At 40.4% G+C, this 13,265-nt stretch overlaps 1 protein-coding gene across 2 annotated transcripts in view; it reads left to right on the forward strand.

The window, feature by feature from the left end:
- The window catches only part of PLCB1 (phospholipase C beta 1), a 449,952-nt gene extending 439,794 nt beyond the window's left edge, over positions 1 to 10,158 (forward strand). The window contains exon 32 of one of the 2 annotated variants that reach the window (XM_009906912.2): positions 9,652 to 10,158. In XM_009906912.2, coding sequence (XP_009905214.1) covers positions 9,652 to 9,882 — 231 coding nt within the window. In that variant the 3' untranslated portion in view covers positions 9,883 to 10,158. The remainder of the gene's footprint in view (positions 1 to 9,651) is intronic. The other variant, XM_054180087.1, reaches the window with a different exon arrangement.
- The last annotated feature ends 3,107 nt before the right edge of the window (positions 10,159 to 13,265 follow it).

Genomic DNA, 13,265 nt, shown 5'->3' on the forward strand with positions numbered 1-13,265 from the left:
TGTTTTGAAGACATTATCCAAAATATGGACATCACTTTTGATGAACTGTGTCACTAGAGTTGTTTACCCTGGATCCACCCCTATAACCTAAGGGTAATGTGTGATTATAGATGAGACTTGAGTGGAGTTTCTCTGTATTTATTGCCTTGAAACCGAGCAGACCCTTTTGCTTATAGTGATGCTCACTTATTCCAGTGATAATGAAAGAGAGCAAAATGTAGCCTTAAAATGTTATACATGCTAATAGGGGATTATTTTTTTCCATTCATACTAGCTTAAATTATCTTTATTCATATGCAGCATGAGATGCATAGGTCACATATTTATAGACTCATCAGAAAAACACTTGACAGCTTGAGAAAGCATTTATCCACAAAAGGAAACAATTACACAAAATAGTCATCAGAAAGAAGAATGATTCCAAGTATACAGCTTACAAGGCACAAAGCAAGGCTTTGCATGACAATAATCTGCTGTACTGATGAAGGAATGGGAAACAAAAGTTATTGTGAAGAAACTCCTCCCACAGAGTTCAGTATAAGCTATCTCTTGAAACAATATGCAAGAGATATGAAATTACCACTAATAATACAACTGCCAGCACGCAGTTCAGCCCAAACCTTTCCAAGCCCTCTGGGCTCAATGGTAGATGGAGTGTTTCATGAGAGTACAGCAGCAGCCAGCGGTAGAGGGTTGGGGTTTGATGATAGCAGTAACAACACAGCATTGTTTGGCATGCTAGCAAACCAAAACACTGACATTTGGATCAATATCACAACAAGGGATCAGTTTAGGCACACAAACAGTGAATTTTGGGACAGATGGATGAGAATTTGAGTTTGGATCATCTAACACATCTTCTTCTGGATTTAGTGCATGGAAAAGCTATAACATCCTGAACTCCCTCTAGAACTGTGCTGTAGCTTCTGCATTCATGAGTCGCCTACACAATCAGTATCATCAGTTTAGGCTTTTCCTGTAAGAGGCTTCCCTAGCTCAGAAGTTTTCAGTATACAGAGATACAATCCAGGGATGTCTATAGAGAATACATGTATAACCTGGGCAACACTGATGAGTACCTTCTCACTCAAACATTTATTTTTTTAATGAGCTCTTGGAACAGATGTGGCTTTACTATACAGAAAGTAAATATGAGTTTCTTTCTGATCTTTTAAAATCTAGGAGCCTTGGTCTCAGGTATCTTCACAGCCCCATTGTTTTAACTGAGGTTACAGTTAACGAAGATGGAGACGCAGATTGATGAAGGCCCTAAGGTTCCAGACTAATGCCTTGAGATAGCAGGTATTAAAGGGCTCATTTATATATACATTAGGGAGGCACAGCAAATCGCCTTTGCTTTAATGGGAAGAGACAGAGAGCTGAAACATGGAAGATAACAGGGAAGGTCAAAGGGGAAGTATATGAATAAGGGAAGATAACAGAGTATACAGTTTCTGGACTCCTTGGCTTGTGACCTTCAGGTGTTAAAGTGGGTTTTTGTCAAGCACACTTGCAGGCAGTTTCTGAGGACTAGTATCTGTACTGCACAACCTGCCAACAAGGGAAGGCAGGAGCAGCAGTAGTAGATCAGTCAAAACAACTCCTGAGCAAGTGCCCCCCCTGTGCTCTTAGGAGTGTTGGACCTTGTATGTTAGACCTTGTGTGAAGGACTAAAGGAGCTTCATTTGGGAACAAAACAGTGTGAGGTGGGGGGCAGAGAAAAAGTCCTGAAGTTCATGTCTGTCACAGTCTGAAAAGTAACCATTCTTTGAAAGCACAGTGATAGGCATGCACTGAGACCGGGATGTCTTAGTCTGAGGACATGAATTATTTCTAGCTAGCGTAAAGACATCTCCCACACCAGCTGTCATTTACCTAGTGCAGTGCTGTTCCTGCACCACTTCTGACACCCAGTGCTCTTAGGTTTTCTTTAATGATTCTGTGCTCCAGCATCTTTTTGAGATAAAACCTCAGCTACCTGAACAGTCTTGTTTCATGTGCAGCTATATTGTTTATGAGTAGCTATGTTAAACCAAAATGTTGACATGGTTGCATATTCTTTTATGCACATGCTTGCAGTTGCTGGGAGAAAAATAGAGCATTTAGGTGCTCTCTGAACATGTAGAGTTGTGAACTCCTTTCCCAGGCCTGGATAAACAGCTTTCCAAGAAACTGCATTTGCCAGCTACTTTCTTTGGGCCATCCTTCCAGATGGCAGAGGTGGCTATATCACTTTTAGAAAGGTCCTGCAGAGGAGTCCCAGGTCTTCCCAAACCCATCATTCTCACCTGAAGTCATCATCTTCTGCAGCCCCTATAGCATGCTGAGTGCTGCAGAGGAATTGTGGCCATCAGGCACACGGACAGCTAAGCAGTGGTTAGTCCTTTGCCTTCCCAGCAGAAATCTGCTTAGTGGAGGGAATAACATGCTCCTTAATAAGAAACTCCTTCTGTTTCCAATTAAAAAAAAATATTGCTGCATATAAATCACTTGATCCCTGAGCTTCATTTCTCAATTTCACTCTCCCTGCTATTGAGCTTCTATCTGCTTTTAACAATTCTTGCTACTCATATGTTTCTTAATGCTGTATCCCTTCAGAATGGCTTTCTAATTAAGTAGGCTCTCAAAATGAAAAGCAGCAGAGCACCAGCTTGCCTTCTCTCTGTACCCTTAATCTGGGAGTCCTCTATGTGCTATTTTGGAAGCTAAATTGAGGTCACTGACATTATGCATATTTGTTGTCTGATGCAGTCTTAAAAGCCCAAAATCCTCTATTCAAAATGATCTTTAGGCACATGGGCCAAACATTTGGAGGAAGGAGAATGTTTGGAGATTTAGCAGATTTAGAGCAACAGGGGAGAAATGAGGAAGGGGCCACAATCTCAGACCAGTATTTCCTTTACAATAAGCTTTCACTGACCAGTGAAAAGATCAGTGTCACTGGTGTTAACAAAATAAACATTGACAGTGACATGTGAAAAGGGAAGATGCGAGCTCTGCTAAACAGAAATATCCTGTAGAGGTTGCAGTCGCCCTTCTGGTACAAATTGTGTCGAGACCAGTTACTACTGCCTTTTGTCAAAATGCATTCTGCTGAAATTGCACAGAAGAAATGAATGCAATTGAGTTCCTCATCAGTAAAACAAAAAGAGCAGGTACTGTTTATGTGGAATTAAATATTATACTGCAGGTGGGTAGTGCCATACCTTGAAATTTTGCTGCCCTCTGCCTCAAGGGGAAAGACCACAACTTAATTTATTTATTTTTTTTTTAAACATTTAGAATCAGAACTCAAAAATTGTGAAAATCTTTTTGACAACTTGAGAATAAAGTTTTCTGTTGAAATTTCCAAGGATGCTGGAGAAATCAAGCTGTTCATACTCAAAAGTGCATTTTTACTTGGATTGTTGAGCCAGGATATTTGGATTAGTTTTCATTCATAATTGACTGCATGATTCGGGGGGAAAGGAACGGTGTGATCAGGGGAAGAAAGTATTTCTGAACAATGTAAAATGAGCAATTTTTAAATGGAGGTAAAAGAAACACAAAACTAGAAAGACGAGCCTTACAGAAAAATTGCAAGTGAAATGGAAAAGCTGAGTCTTCAGAAAGGTTATTTGGAGTCAGAACAAATTTTTGCAGTGGAAGAACTTCATCCAAACAAATATGGCCATAAAGTAATGTTTGTGATTCAGCTAAATTGCTTTTTGGTGGGATGTTTTCAACTGAACATGTAATTAGTTGTATTTTGTGCATAACTTTCTCAAAATATTTTTGCCTAAAGGTAATTCTTTCAATGCTTTTTAAGTAGTGACCCCTCCGTTATTTTTGAGTTGAAAACATACTTTTAAAAACCATGTGAGTTGGAATAAAGCCCAGTCGAGGTGGAAGTGGGTTAGCTTTGCATCAGATAACTGCCTCTGGCATTGGATCTTACATCAGGAGAATGATGCTATGAGGTCACACCACTGCACAGTATCCCAAGCAGTATGGGGAAGGAAGAGAGGGAAGGACTGTTTGGAAAACACTTTCATTACAATCTTCCAAAATGCCACTTTCAAGGTACAGTGAGAAGGAGCAGCAGTGTTCGCATTAACAGCGTCAAAGGTGGCAGGAAGGGAGGTGGTTTGGACATGTTTTCCCCCACAATTTCCCATTCCCTTGGGCTGCCAAAGTGAGGGCGAGGAGGTCAGATGGAAGCAGCGCTGGCCAGATGTGTATCTGCCTCTTGTCTTCAAGCCATGTAAGCTGGCTGAGGGGTAGAGGCAGTGGAGCTTCACAAGACACCATCAACAGCACCAACCCACAAAAGCATTCCTAAGTTTACTATGTGTGTGATAGGGTCAAGGTTTAGTTTGCTGGTTGTTTTTAGTGCACATTATAAGATCTTTGCTGCTGATGCCTGAGGTCCTAGGTGTGGTTGCCATTTGTTTGTGCAGATACCTACTTCCCACGGCTTGAGCTACTGCAGAACTTATCTTTCCTCTATATCTGAAACTTCTGGTAGCTCATTATTCAATTCTTTACACCTTATTACCCTAGCTTGCTTGCTTTGCCACAGTTACCTTAAAACATCCTGAACTGTGCAGGGGAGGGGGTGGGGAGAGCTGGGGGGGGGGGGAGTGGGAAGCCAACAACAAAACAAACCGCAACTCTGCAGTAGAGAAGAGGGATGAGATGTATTAGAGGTATTTAAAGTACTGAAAAAGGAGAGGAGCTCCATATTTGAAGCTTAAATTCAGGGGCAAAATAATAGGAAACATGGTAAATTTGGAACTATGAGGGATTAAGGGATTTAACATATTTTCTTTTCTTTTTGTTGGTTTTTTTTTTTTACCCTAAGCACTCCATGTGCACTTTATCCCTCCTGGTAACTTGTGTTGGCAGCATGGTTCATTTTTCATGCAATCATTTTATTTTTGTTCTTGGTAGAAACAGAAGTTCATTAGACCACATTGCAAGTATGCAAAAGCCTACAGGCACTCGCTCAAGATAGTCTAAACCCACAATTTCTGCTTCTGTAATTCTTTATTCATCTCAGTTATTATTTTAATCACTATTTTAATGCTATGCTACATTATGTTATTTTGGTGGGTGTGATAACAACAGCTAGGTATAAGTGCTATAAATAGTTTCAATAATACCATCTATTTCCTTTTCTGAGTGCATTTTCAGGCCTTTTCCTGAATGGCGACCCTTTTTGGAAAGTGGTGGTAGCCAAGGACCCCTTTGAATTGGGAAGGAATGTGAGCTGATCAGCTGGAGAGCTAGCTGGCTGCCAGGAGCTCTGCCCACGTGAAGCCTGATTCATTTACTGTTCCAACAACAAGGGGCTATGTTGGTTGTAGCTGAGATTCAGTGGCTATGGTGGTGTTCATCCAGGGTATGATGATGCATGAGTCTGAGCCCAGGTCACTGACACTGCCTGACAGGAAGTCAAAAGAGACCCTCAGGCACAGCTTCCATGTTGGAACTCTTGTTGGGTGTAGCTGACAGAGGCAGGACAGTTAAAATCAAAGCCTCACCATAGCTATTGTTATTTTGAGCAAGACAACTTGGCAACCCAGTGGTCCACAGCCTATTCTGAGCATGTGCTGGCATATGTCTAGTTTGACAAGTGATCATACAAATGGAATGGAGGAGAGCCCCTTCAAACCACAGACATCTTAGGATAACATCTCACAAGCTTTGGTCCCCACCTAAGCTTAATTTCCCTCCTTCTTCTGTAATTTGGGGGTAATAATACTGACACTTAACCATTTCAAAAAAAGCTAATGTAGCAGCTGATGCTTTTTAACCAGCAATATTGGGTAAAAAAATAAAGGGTGGGGAGATTGAAGCATACATTCAAGAGTTAGGTCTTCTAGCCTCAGCCATCAAGAGTGACTAACTCACTCAATCTCCTGTCCCCAGGGACCCCACTGCAAACAAAGATAGCTCCACATTTTGAAGTGTTAACACATTGCCTGTAATTCAAGTACATGGGGGTATGATTCACCTGAACAACCCCATGTGGTACACTAAAACCACACAGAGGTGTGTTTGGAGTTAAAGAGAGGACAAAAGATCTATAAGAGGGCAGATGGTGAGATAACAGAAGGAAGAAGGTTGCTATGAATTAATGGGAACGGTGATCCAGATAATGACCTGCCCATCTAATCATCAGTCTGATTTCCCCTGTTTTTCTGGCTACAAAATCTTAAAAGCAAGTGTAGGTCACCTAGTTTAGTAGCTGGAGAGCAAAGCAATCAGGGTAGGTGGGCTTACAGAATACAGAACTAACCAGGTTGGAAAAGACCTTTGAGATCGAGTCCAACCTATCACCCAACACTATCTAATCAACTAAACCATGGCACCAAGTGCCTCATCCACTCTTGTGACGGGAAACAACACAAGGGGACAGTGAACTCGCTGGTAAGGCCACACTGGGCTGGAGTCTCGTGGGGTGCTGGTTGTACAGATTTTTAATTAAATACGCACTCCAACACTTTGTTGTGCCATCAGCAAGCCAAAGAGACACACATGGCTACTGCTACTAATGGGAGAACAGCTTTCCATTAGTGACTGAACTGTAATGTCCCTCTAAAGCCACAGAATATGCTTGTCGTTGTCTAATAGACTAGTGCAGCTTTTAAAAGAAAAACAGTCAGGTTTTTTGAGCCAGCTGGTTTTAAACAGGCAACTTCTTTAACCTTGACCTACAGCTGTTTGTCAGTGTTGTGAGGGTGGTTTGAGGAGAAACACAGCCAATGCACTCTGAGACCACTGTGGTTTTGCCAAGTCCCAGGCTTTCCGAGGAAGACTTCGGTGAGGGTTCAGGTCTGGCAGTGGGATGGCTGCATTGCACCCGTATGCACCCATTGTGCTCTTTGTTGCAGCTGGAGTCCTGTGTGATAGCTTGGGGATTAACAGGTGGGCTCACAGGTGCTCATCTGAAGCTGAGCACAGGGAAGGACTGACATTGCCTTTGAAATCAAATGAAAAACTAGATTTTACACACTGTTTTACAGTTTTAATCAACCCTCCTTGTCTACTGCCTGCTCCTTCTCAACTAACTTCAACCTTCTTATGATTAGATATCTATATAGACTGTCTCTGAAGACTCTGGATGCACTTTAGGAGGTGAATATTAGACACAATTGCTGGTTTCAGATAGTGTTCAGTTTCTCAGGGCTTGCAGCTATTTCTAGTGCTCTTAAACGTAATTAAGCAAATCAAGGTTCTGAAGGAAACTGAGAGCCAGCAGACATTCTCTGAGTTTTTATGTTACATACCTCCTTCTATACTTGAGGCACCCAAATCTACAAATTCAGTAATTCTGTGTATGACAACAAGGTGGGGAAATGCAGAAGCCCATTTCTGGCTCAGAGGTTCCTATAATATAAATAAATTAATGTCTTTTAAATTCTGTCTCTGACTTCCAGTGCTTTTTCCCACGATTCCTAGATTAATAAAAACTACCATATGGCAAGATGCCTGTCCCTGCCCAAACTATAGCTGGCTTTGTGGGGCGCTTGGACGCTACTACAGATCTGTATTGGCAGGCCAGAGCCCAGCTGCAAACATTTCTGAGCAGGAAAAGACAGTGGCATTTGGCATGCGCGGTGCACAGTGTGCTCAGAGCCCACTGGCAGGCACTGCTCTTTCAGATTAACCCAAAGAATGTTTTGTCTCATGTTTGGCACAAATCTGCCTCTGTGACAGCATCTTTGGGTAATTGTCATAAGTAAACAGAAAGACTCATCTTCCCCTTGCTCTCTCCTGTAGTGACTATTTAGTAGTGAACTGTAACCAAAAGCATCATTGCACCATGGTGACAGACCTTTTGCCTAGAACATAATATTTGGTTTTGCAGCATGACCTGCGTGAGTGCCATGCTGCCATCACTCTGAAGGAGAGACCAGGGCAGATGTGGCTTTTCAGTGCTTGAGGAGCTTGCTGGGTAGCAGGCATGGAGTGGTGAGCTGGGCAGTGAGGGATGATGAAGAATTGTTCATGGGTTTTTCCTGCCAGCCACATTTTGGAGACAAGACTCGCAAAATGGAGACAAGAGGAGGATCCCTTCCAAATATTATATCTAGAAAGAAAGCTAGAAAACAAGGGAAGGTCAGGAAAAAACCAAAAGGGCTACTGCATGAGAGGGATGTTATTGTAGTAATTGTCTGACAGTTGACACAAATATGTATCTTAGAGGTAGGGTGCATTTAATGCAAGTGTTCATGAGTTAGACCTGGTGTTTATCATCACTGTGACATTGAGGTGGGAAACTGAGGCCAGAACAGCAGGAAAACTGCCACCAGAAAAAAAGTCAAGAAAAGAGATTTAGCAGGAGAACCAAAAGGAAAAAAAGACAGATCAGATTCTGAGGAAGAAAAACTGCAAAATTTGTCTAATTAAGGAATGTAGGACTAGACCAGGTGAGTTAAGGACGTTGATTTGCACATCAGGAAAAAGGAGAAGAGGCCTCACAAAAATAAAGTCAGAGATGCGGGATGAAAACCAGGCCAGAAGCATGGGGAATGGGATTGGGAGGACTCAGAGGGAGGAGTGGTGGTAAAGTCAATGCTGTGGACAGGTCAAGGATGGTAAGACTACTATAGGTGCTCATGTTCAAGAGAAATTTTGTATTAGCTGTTGAGAACTGTTCAATGGTGTAAAGGAGACTTGAAAGTAGCTAGGATAGGCTCAAGCATAGAGCTGAGGGATCAGAATTCATAGCACCTTTATGCATCCTGGGAAAAAATACAGCTCAAAGTATAATTGCTTAAGAAACTATTGATAAACTGCTGCAGCTACAGTTAGCAGAACCTGACTCCCGCTTTTTAAGAAGGTGGGTGGATGGATAGATGGTTGGAAGCATGAACAGATGGAGTGGGTTTGGCTTTGGAACTCACCCCTTTTGCTTCCTGCCATGCCCATATTGGTCATGATATGAAAATGTTCCTAAGTAACGGATTGTATAGATCCTAATATGGGCACTGAAAACAAAGGCTGTACAAATAAATACTGGGAAAGGACCCACAGCTTCCTGAAGACTGATAGCCAGGTTTCTTTCTGCATGCTTTGCATCCTGTTGATGATTTGACACTTTTTTCCCCAGTAATGTCCAAGACACATACTGCATTAATCAGATAATGTAACTTTCCATGATCTAGCCCTAAGAAATGTTATTTAACTTCTTTCCCCTCCCTTTTTGTCTCCCTTTGACAACTGACTTTCTACTCATGGTTTCTCAAACACAAGAAATCTGGTGAAAGTTGTGATATTGTTATCAGAGCAATGTTTGTGGTGTGATTACTGTGTGATTAGCTACCTGAAGCTTAATAAAAGCCTTTTCTCTTTCAAAGGCTTATCTGTGATCCATACTCCACTTGAATAGGGTCTTGTGAAAGCCTGTGGGAGTATGGACATGAATGCAGTTAAATCCAAAACCAGCCTAACGCACGACTGCACGTTCCTTCAGCTTTGCAATGACTGCATGGAAATTGTATCGGATGTGTGGCGCTGATATGATAAAGAAAGGAATATATTCTTGAATCATGCAAAATCACATTATTAGTTCCCCTCTCCTGCCTTGTGTGGTGCTTTCCCCATACTGTAGCACTACTCATACTAGATACACCTGAAGACAGCTTGTCTCTTTTGTTGTAGTTGCAGGTGGAGCTTGATCAGGAATATCAAGACAAATTCAAAAGACTGCCCTTGGAAATTCTGGAGTTTGTACAGGAAGCCATGAAAGGGAAAATCAGCGAAGATGGAGACCACAGTTCTGCCCCTTCTTCCCTGGCATCTGACAGTGGCAAGTCAAATCATAAACCTCTGCAAAGTGAAGAGGAATTGGAAGAAGATAACACAGAAAAAGTGTTTGATACTACTTTTTAACTGCCCAAGAAATAACTGGTGTGCCAGGGCACACCATTCCCCAGCTTCCCATCTCCACTCTCCCAGTGTGAGCTGCTGCTGAAGCACTTCAGGAGGCAGGAGAAATCTGCATTCAAAGTGCACATTTCCCAAAAGGAACATTTTATAAAAAGTATTATGCAAAGGTCTTCATTCTCATTCTTCATCTTATTATTATTCTGAAGCTTAGTGCAGCTGTAATGGGAAAATTAGTATGTTAAGCATTCTCGCTTTTTACTTTCTTTTTTCTTTTTCTGTTGGTGGGGTGGTTTTTTTTTTGGCCAATTTACAATGGGTAATTTTCTGGCCCTGTTCACTGTTAAGAATGTTTAATGAAGACCAGTGTATTTTACAGAGACAAAATGTGTGCAGATTTCCTTTTGAAGTGCCAGTGCAAAGTGCTCCAAACTAATACAGAAACTAGAGATTATTGTAACAGTAGTTAATCATATTTGTTTCCTACTTTATAACTGCACCTTGACAGCTGTACCATCATTTTACAGTTGCACTGAAACATTTAACCCTTTTTAGCTTTGCAAGCACTGGTGGCTTGCTGTCTTGATATTATGTTTATCACATGGAAAGAAATATATTTGCTGCTGAAAGTTCCTGGAACTGTGGGGACAAGAGGAAAACAAAGAGAAGAACTCCACCTGGAGATTGTCAGTGTCTCTGTATGTCTGTGTTGATTACACTGTGTGAGTGCACATATGTTTGTGTATATACATATATATATATGTGCACACACATCTGTCTATATACACACACAGCATGTTTCTATTTGAAATCAGCATGGTCTCTTGGCTAAATGAAATGTTTCAGGGCTATGTGAATAGAGAGAATCTTGCTGAAAGCTAGCATCTGGGATATACTGCTAGAAAACAGTCATTGAACCGTACATTTCCTTTTGTGGTGTTAGTGTTGTAAATCAAAGTAGTTTTAGAATATAAATTTGATATATATTTTGCAGACTCAAAAGTATTGATTTTATGTATCATATTTTAAGCTTACTGAATTTGATAGAATTATTAAATGTTTAGGACTACAGTACTTGAAAATTAACATAATCTTCCATTATTTTTAAGACTGAGGTTCAGTTTTAGTAAGGTCTGAAATCTAAAAGCAAAATATAAAAACCTGATCAATGTTATTTAAAATTTATATTAATCAGTTTAACTGACTTCTTAAAATAAGATCAAAGTTAGTGTGCCATATGATCTGCATGAAAGAAGTAACTAATGCATTTTGAGAAATCTATATCAGATGAAAGAGAGACTCTGGGAAAGTCAGGATATTTGAAAAGGTAAAGAAATGCTATTCTTTGGGTTCCCATTCTAACAGAGGTAGGAATTATGAAACGTTACAGAGGGATTCTTACTTGTACCCAAGCCAATGCTAAAGGCCTTTCCTCTGCCGTGAGGTGAAGAGGCATCTTGGGGCAAAACGTAAACTAGCTCAAAAGATACCAATTGGTGTTGAGAGGCCTCAACCTGCAAATTTGCCTTTTCCTGCACACCACCAGGCTGAGCATGGCTGTGCTGGGCAATAGCACTCACACACCCGTTTGCAAAGTTGAGGTCTTACTTGGTGTTAAAAAGCGATTGGAGAAAGCAGTCAGTTCTGTAGGAGGCATTTTACTACATTGTAACAGTTACTTTACTTCCATTCCCTCAGGATTTTAGTACCTTAAAGTAACTTATTTTATTTAAATTTAAGCAATAAAATAGAAACCAAGCTTAAGTTTTTCGTTAAATAATAGTGTGCGTGTATATATATATAAGTTCAAATCTTGGGAAAAAACCCAGTATTTTGATGTTTCTTTTGTAAAACTTAGAGCAGAAAGAAGGGAAATTGCACATTGTTTGGAGATCATATTTTGGATTAAGCTGTTCTGGTTTATGATGATGAAATTAGCGAATGTCTACTTCAAAAAATCCAACTTTCATCTTAATGCTAGGAAAGGGGAATCCTCTGTTAATCCTTGTTTTGCACTTTGAAATCAATCATCGTCACTCATTGAAAACTTAGAGAGTCAGGATGTAATGCTGCATTTTATAAAGTAAAAATGACATGCTGTCTAAATTACTACAAGATTAAGGCGATAGCAGTGTTCATCACAAAACTGAAGGTTATTGTTCAGAACAGGCTCTGCTGTAAAATCTTGGCTTCTTGGAATTTCAATGTGACGTTCCCATGGACTTTAGCGGAGCCAGGACTTCACTGCAGGCTTCAAAGAAACTTGGGCAAATACTAATTAACCTTTTGTTTATATTTTTAAAATCAAGAAATATGCCAGTTGCATTAAATATCCTATCAGCTGTAGTCATTTAACAGTACATTTGTATTTGACCATTTCCTGTACTCACATTTTTTTATATCTGTACAGTGCCACTTTCTGCAGGTGTAGGCTAGTGTGTAACACTGTACATCTTGCATCGTTCAAACTATTTCAGTGAAACAGATATCATTTAATATTGATATTACTTGAACTAGAGTAAGATAATGAAAAAAGGGTCTTTATGATGTGCAAGTCTTGTGCCTTTTATGTATTTGCCTTGTTCCGTGTTGAATGTGTGGAAATGCTGTATTGTGGATTTTCTGCTGTATAGAATAGAGCTGTCTATATTAAACTAGATCGTGCACTTCAGATATCTTTACACTACTGAAAATAGCTTGGTTTTGGCAGTATAAACAGAATTTTTAAAATTCTAATGAAGGCCAGACACTTTAGATTTAACATGTTCATAATTATGTTAATTAATGCTCATGTATTAGCTAAACATTCACTGAAAGATAACTAAAGGGACATCATTGCTTGCCTTTCTTTGAAGTCAGTGGTTCTCTTGTACATTGTATTAATAGTGTCTGTGATTGATTAGTCCTTGATGATTTGCTCTCAAAGTGGGATAAAATACTTCAGTTAACATGTACATACTTTCAGTTCCTCAACCTATGATTGTTTCAGAGGCATAATTCACATTTTTGTAAAAATTCTATGCAATTTTGTGGCATGATGTTTCTTCCACTTGTAATTTTATGTGCTCACATTACAGATCCAAAGGACAAATAAAAATTTCTTAATGCAAGGCATATTTTTTTTCCTGTCCGTTGACTCAAAAGCCGTAGTTGACCCAGGAGACCTTACTGACCTCAAATACCTTGCCCTAACCCCTTTGCTCCTGGGAAGGGCAGTGCCATGAGGAGTCAGTTAAGTTTCCCTGCGGGCTGTTGTATTCACAACAAGAACAAGAAATTGCACGTGTCTGGGCATCCATCCCTCGCTCCTCCCAGCAAAATGTGTGTTTGCTGGTGCTGTGAAACAACAGGAAGCCAAAAAAGTACACAGCAGCCCATGAACTAGTAAG

Source organism: Dryobates pubescens, chromosome 3 (assembly GCF_014839835.1).
Source record: "Dryobates pubescens isolate bDryPub1 chromosome 3, bDryPub1.pri, whole genome shotgun sequence".
Taxonomy (NCBI): Eukaryota; Metazoa; Chordata; class Aves; order Piciformes; family Picidae; genus Dryobates; species Dryobates pubescens.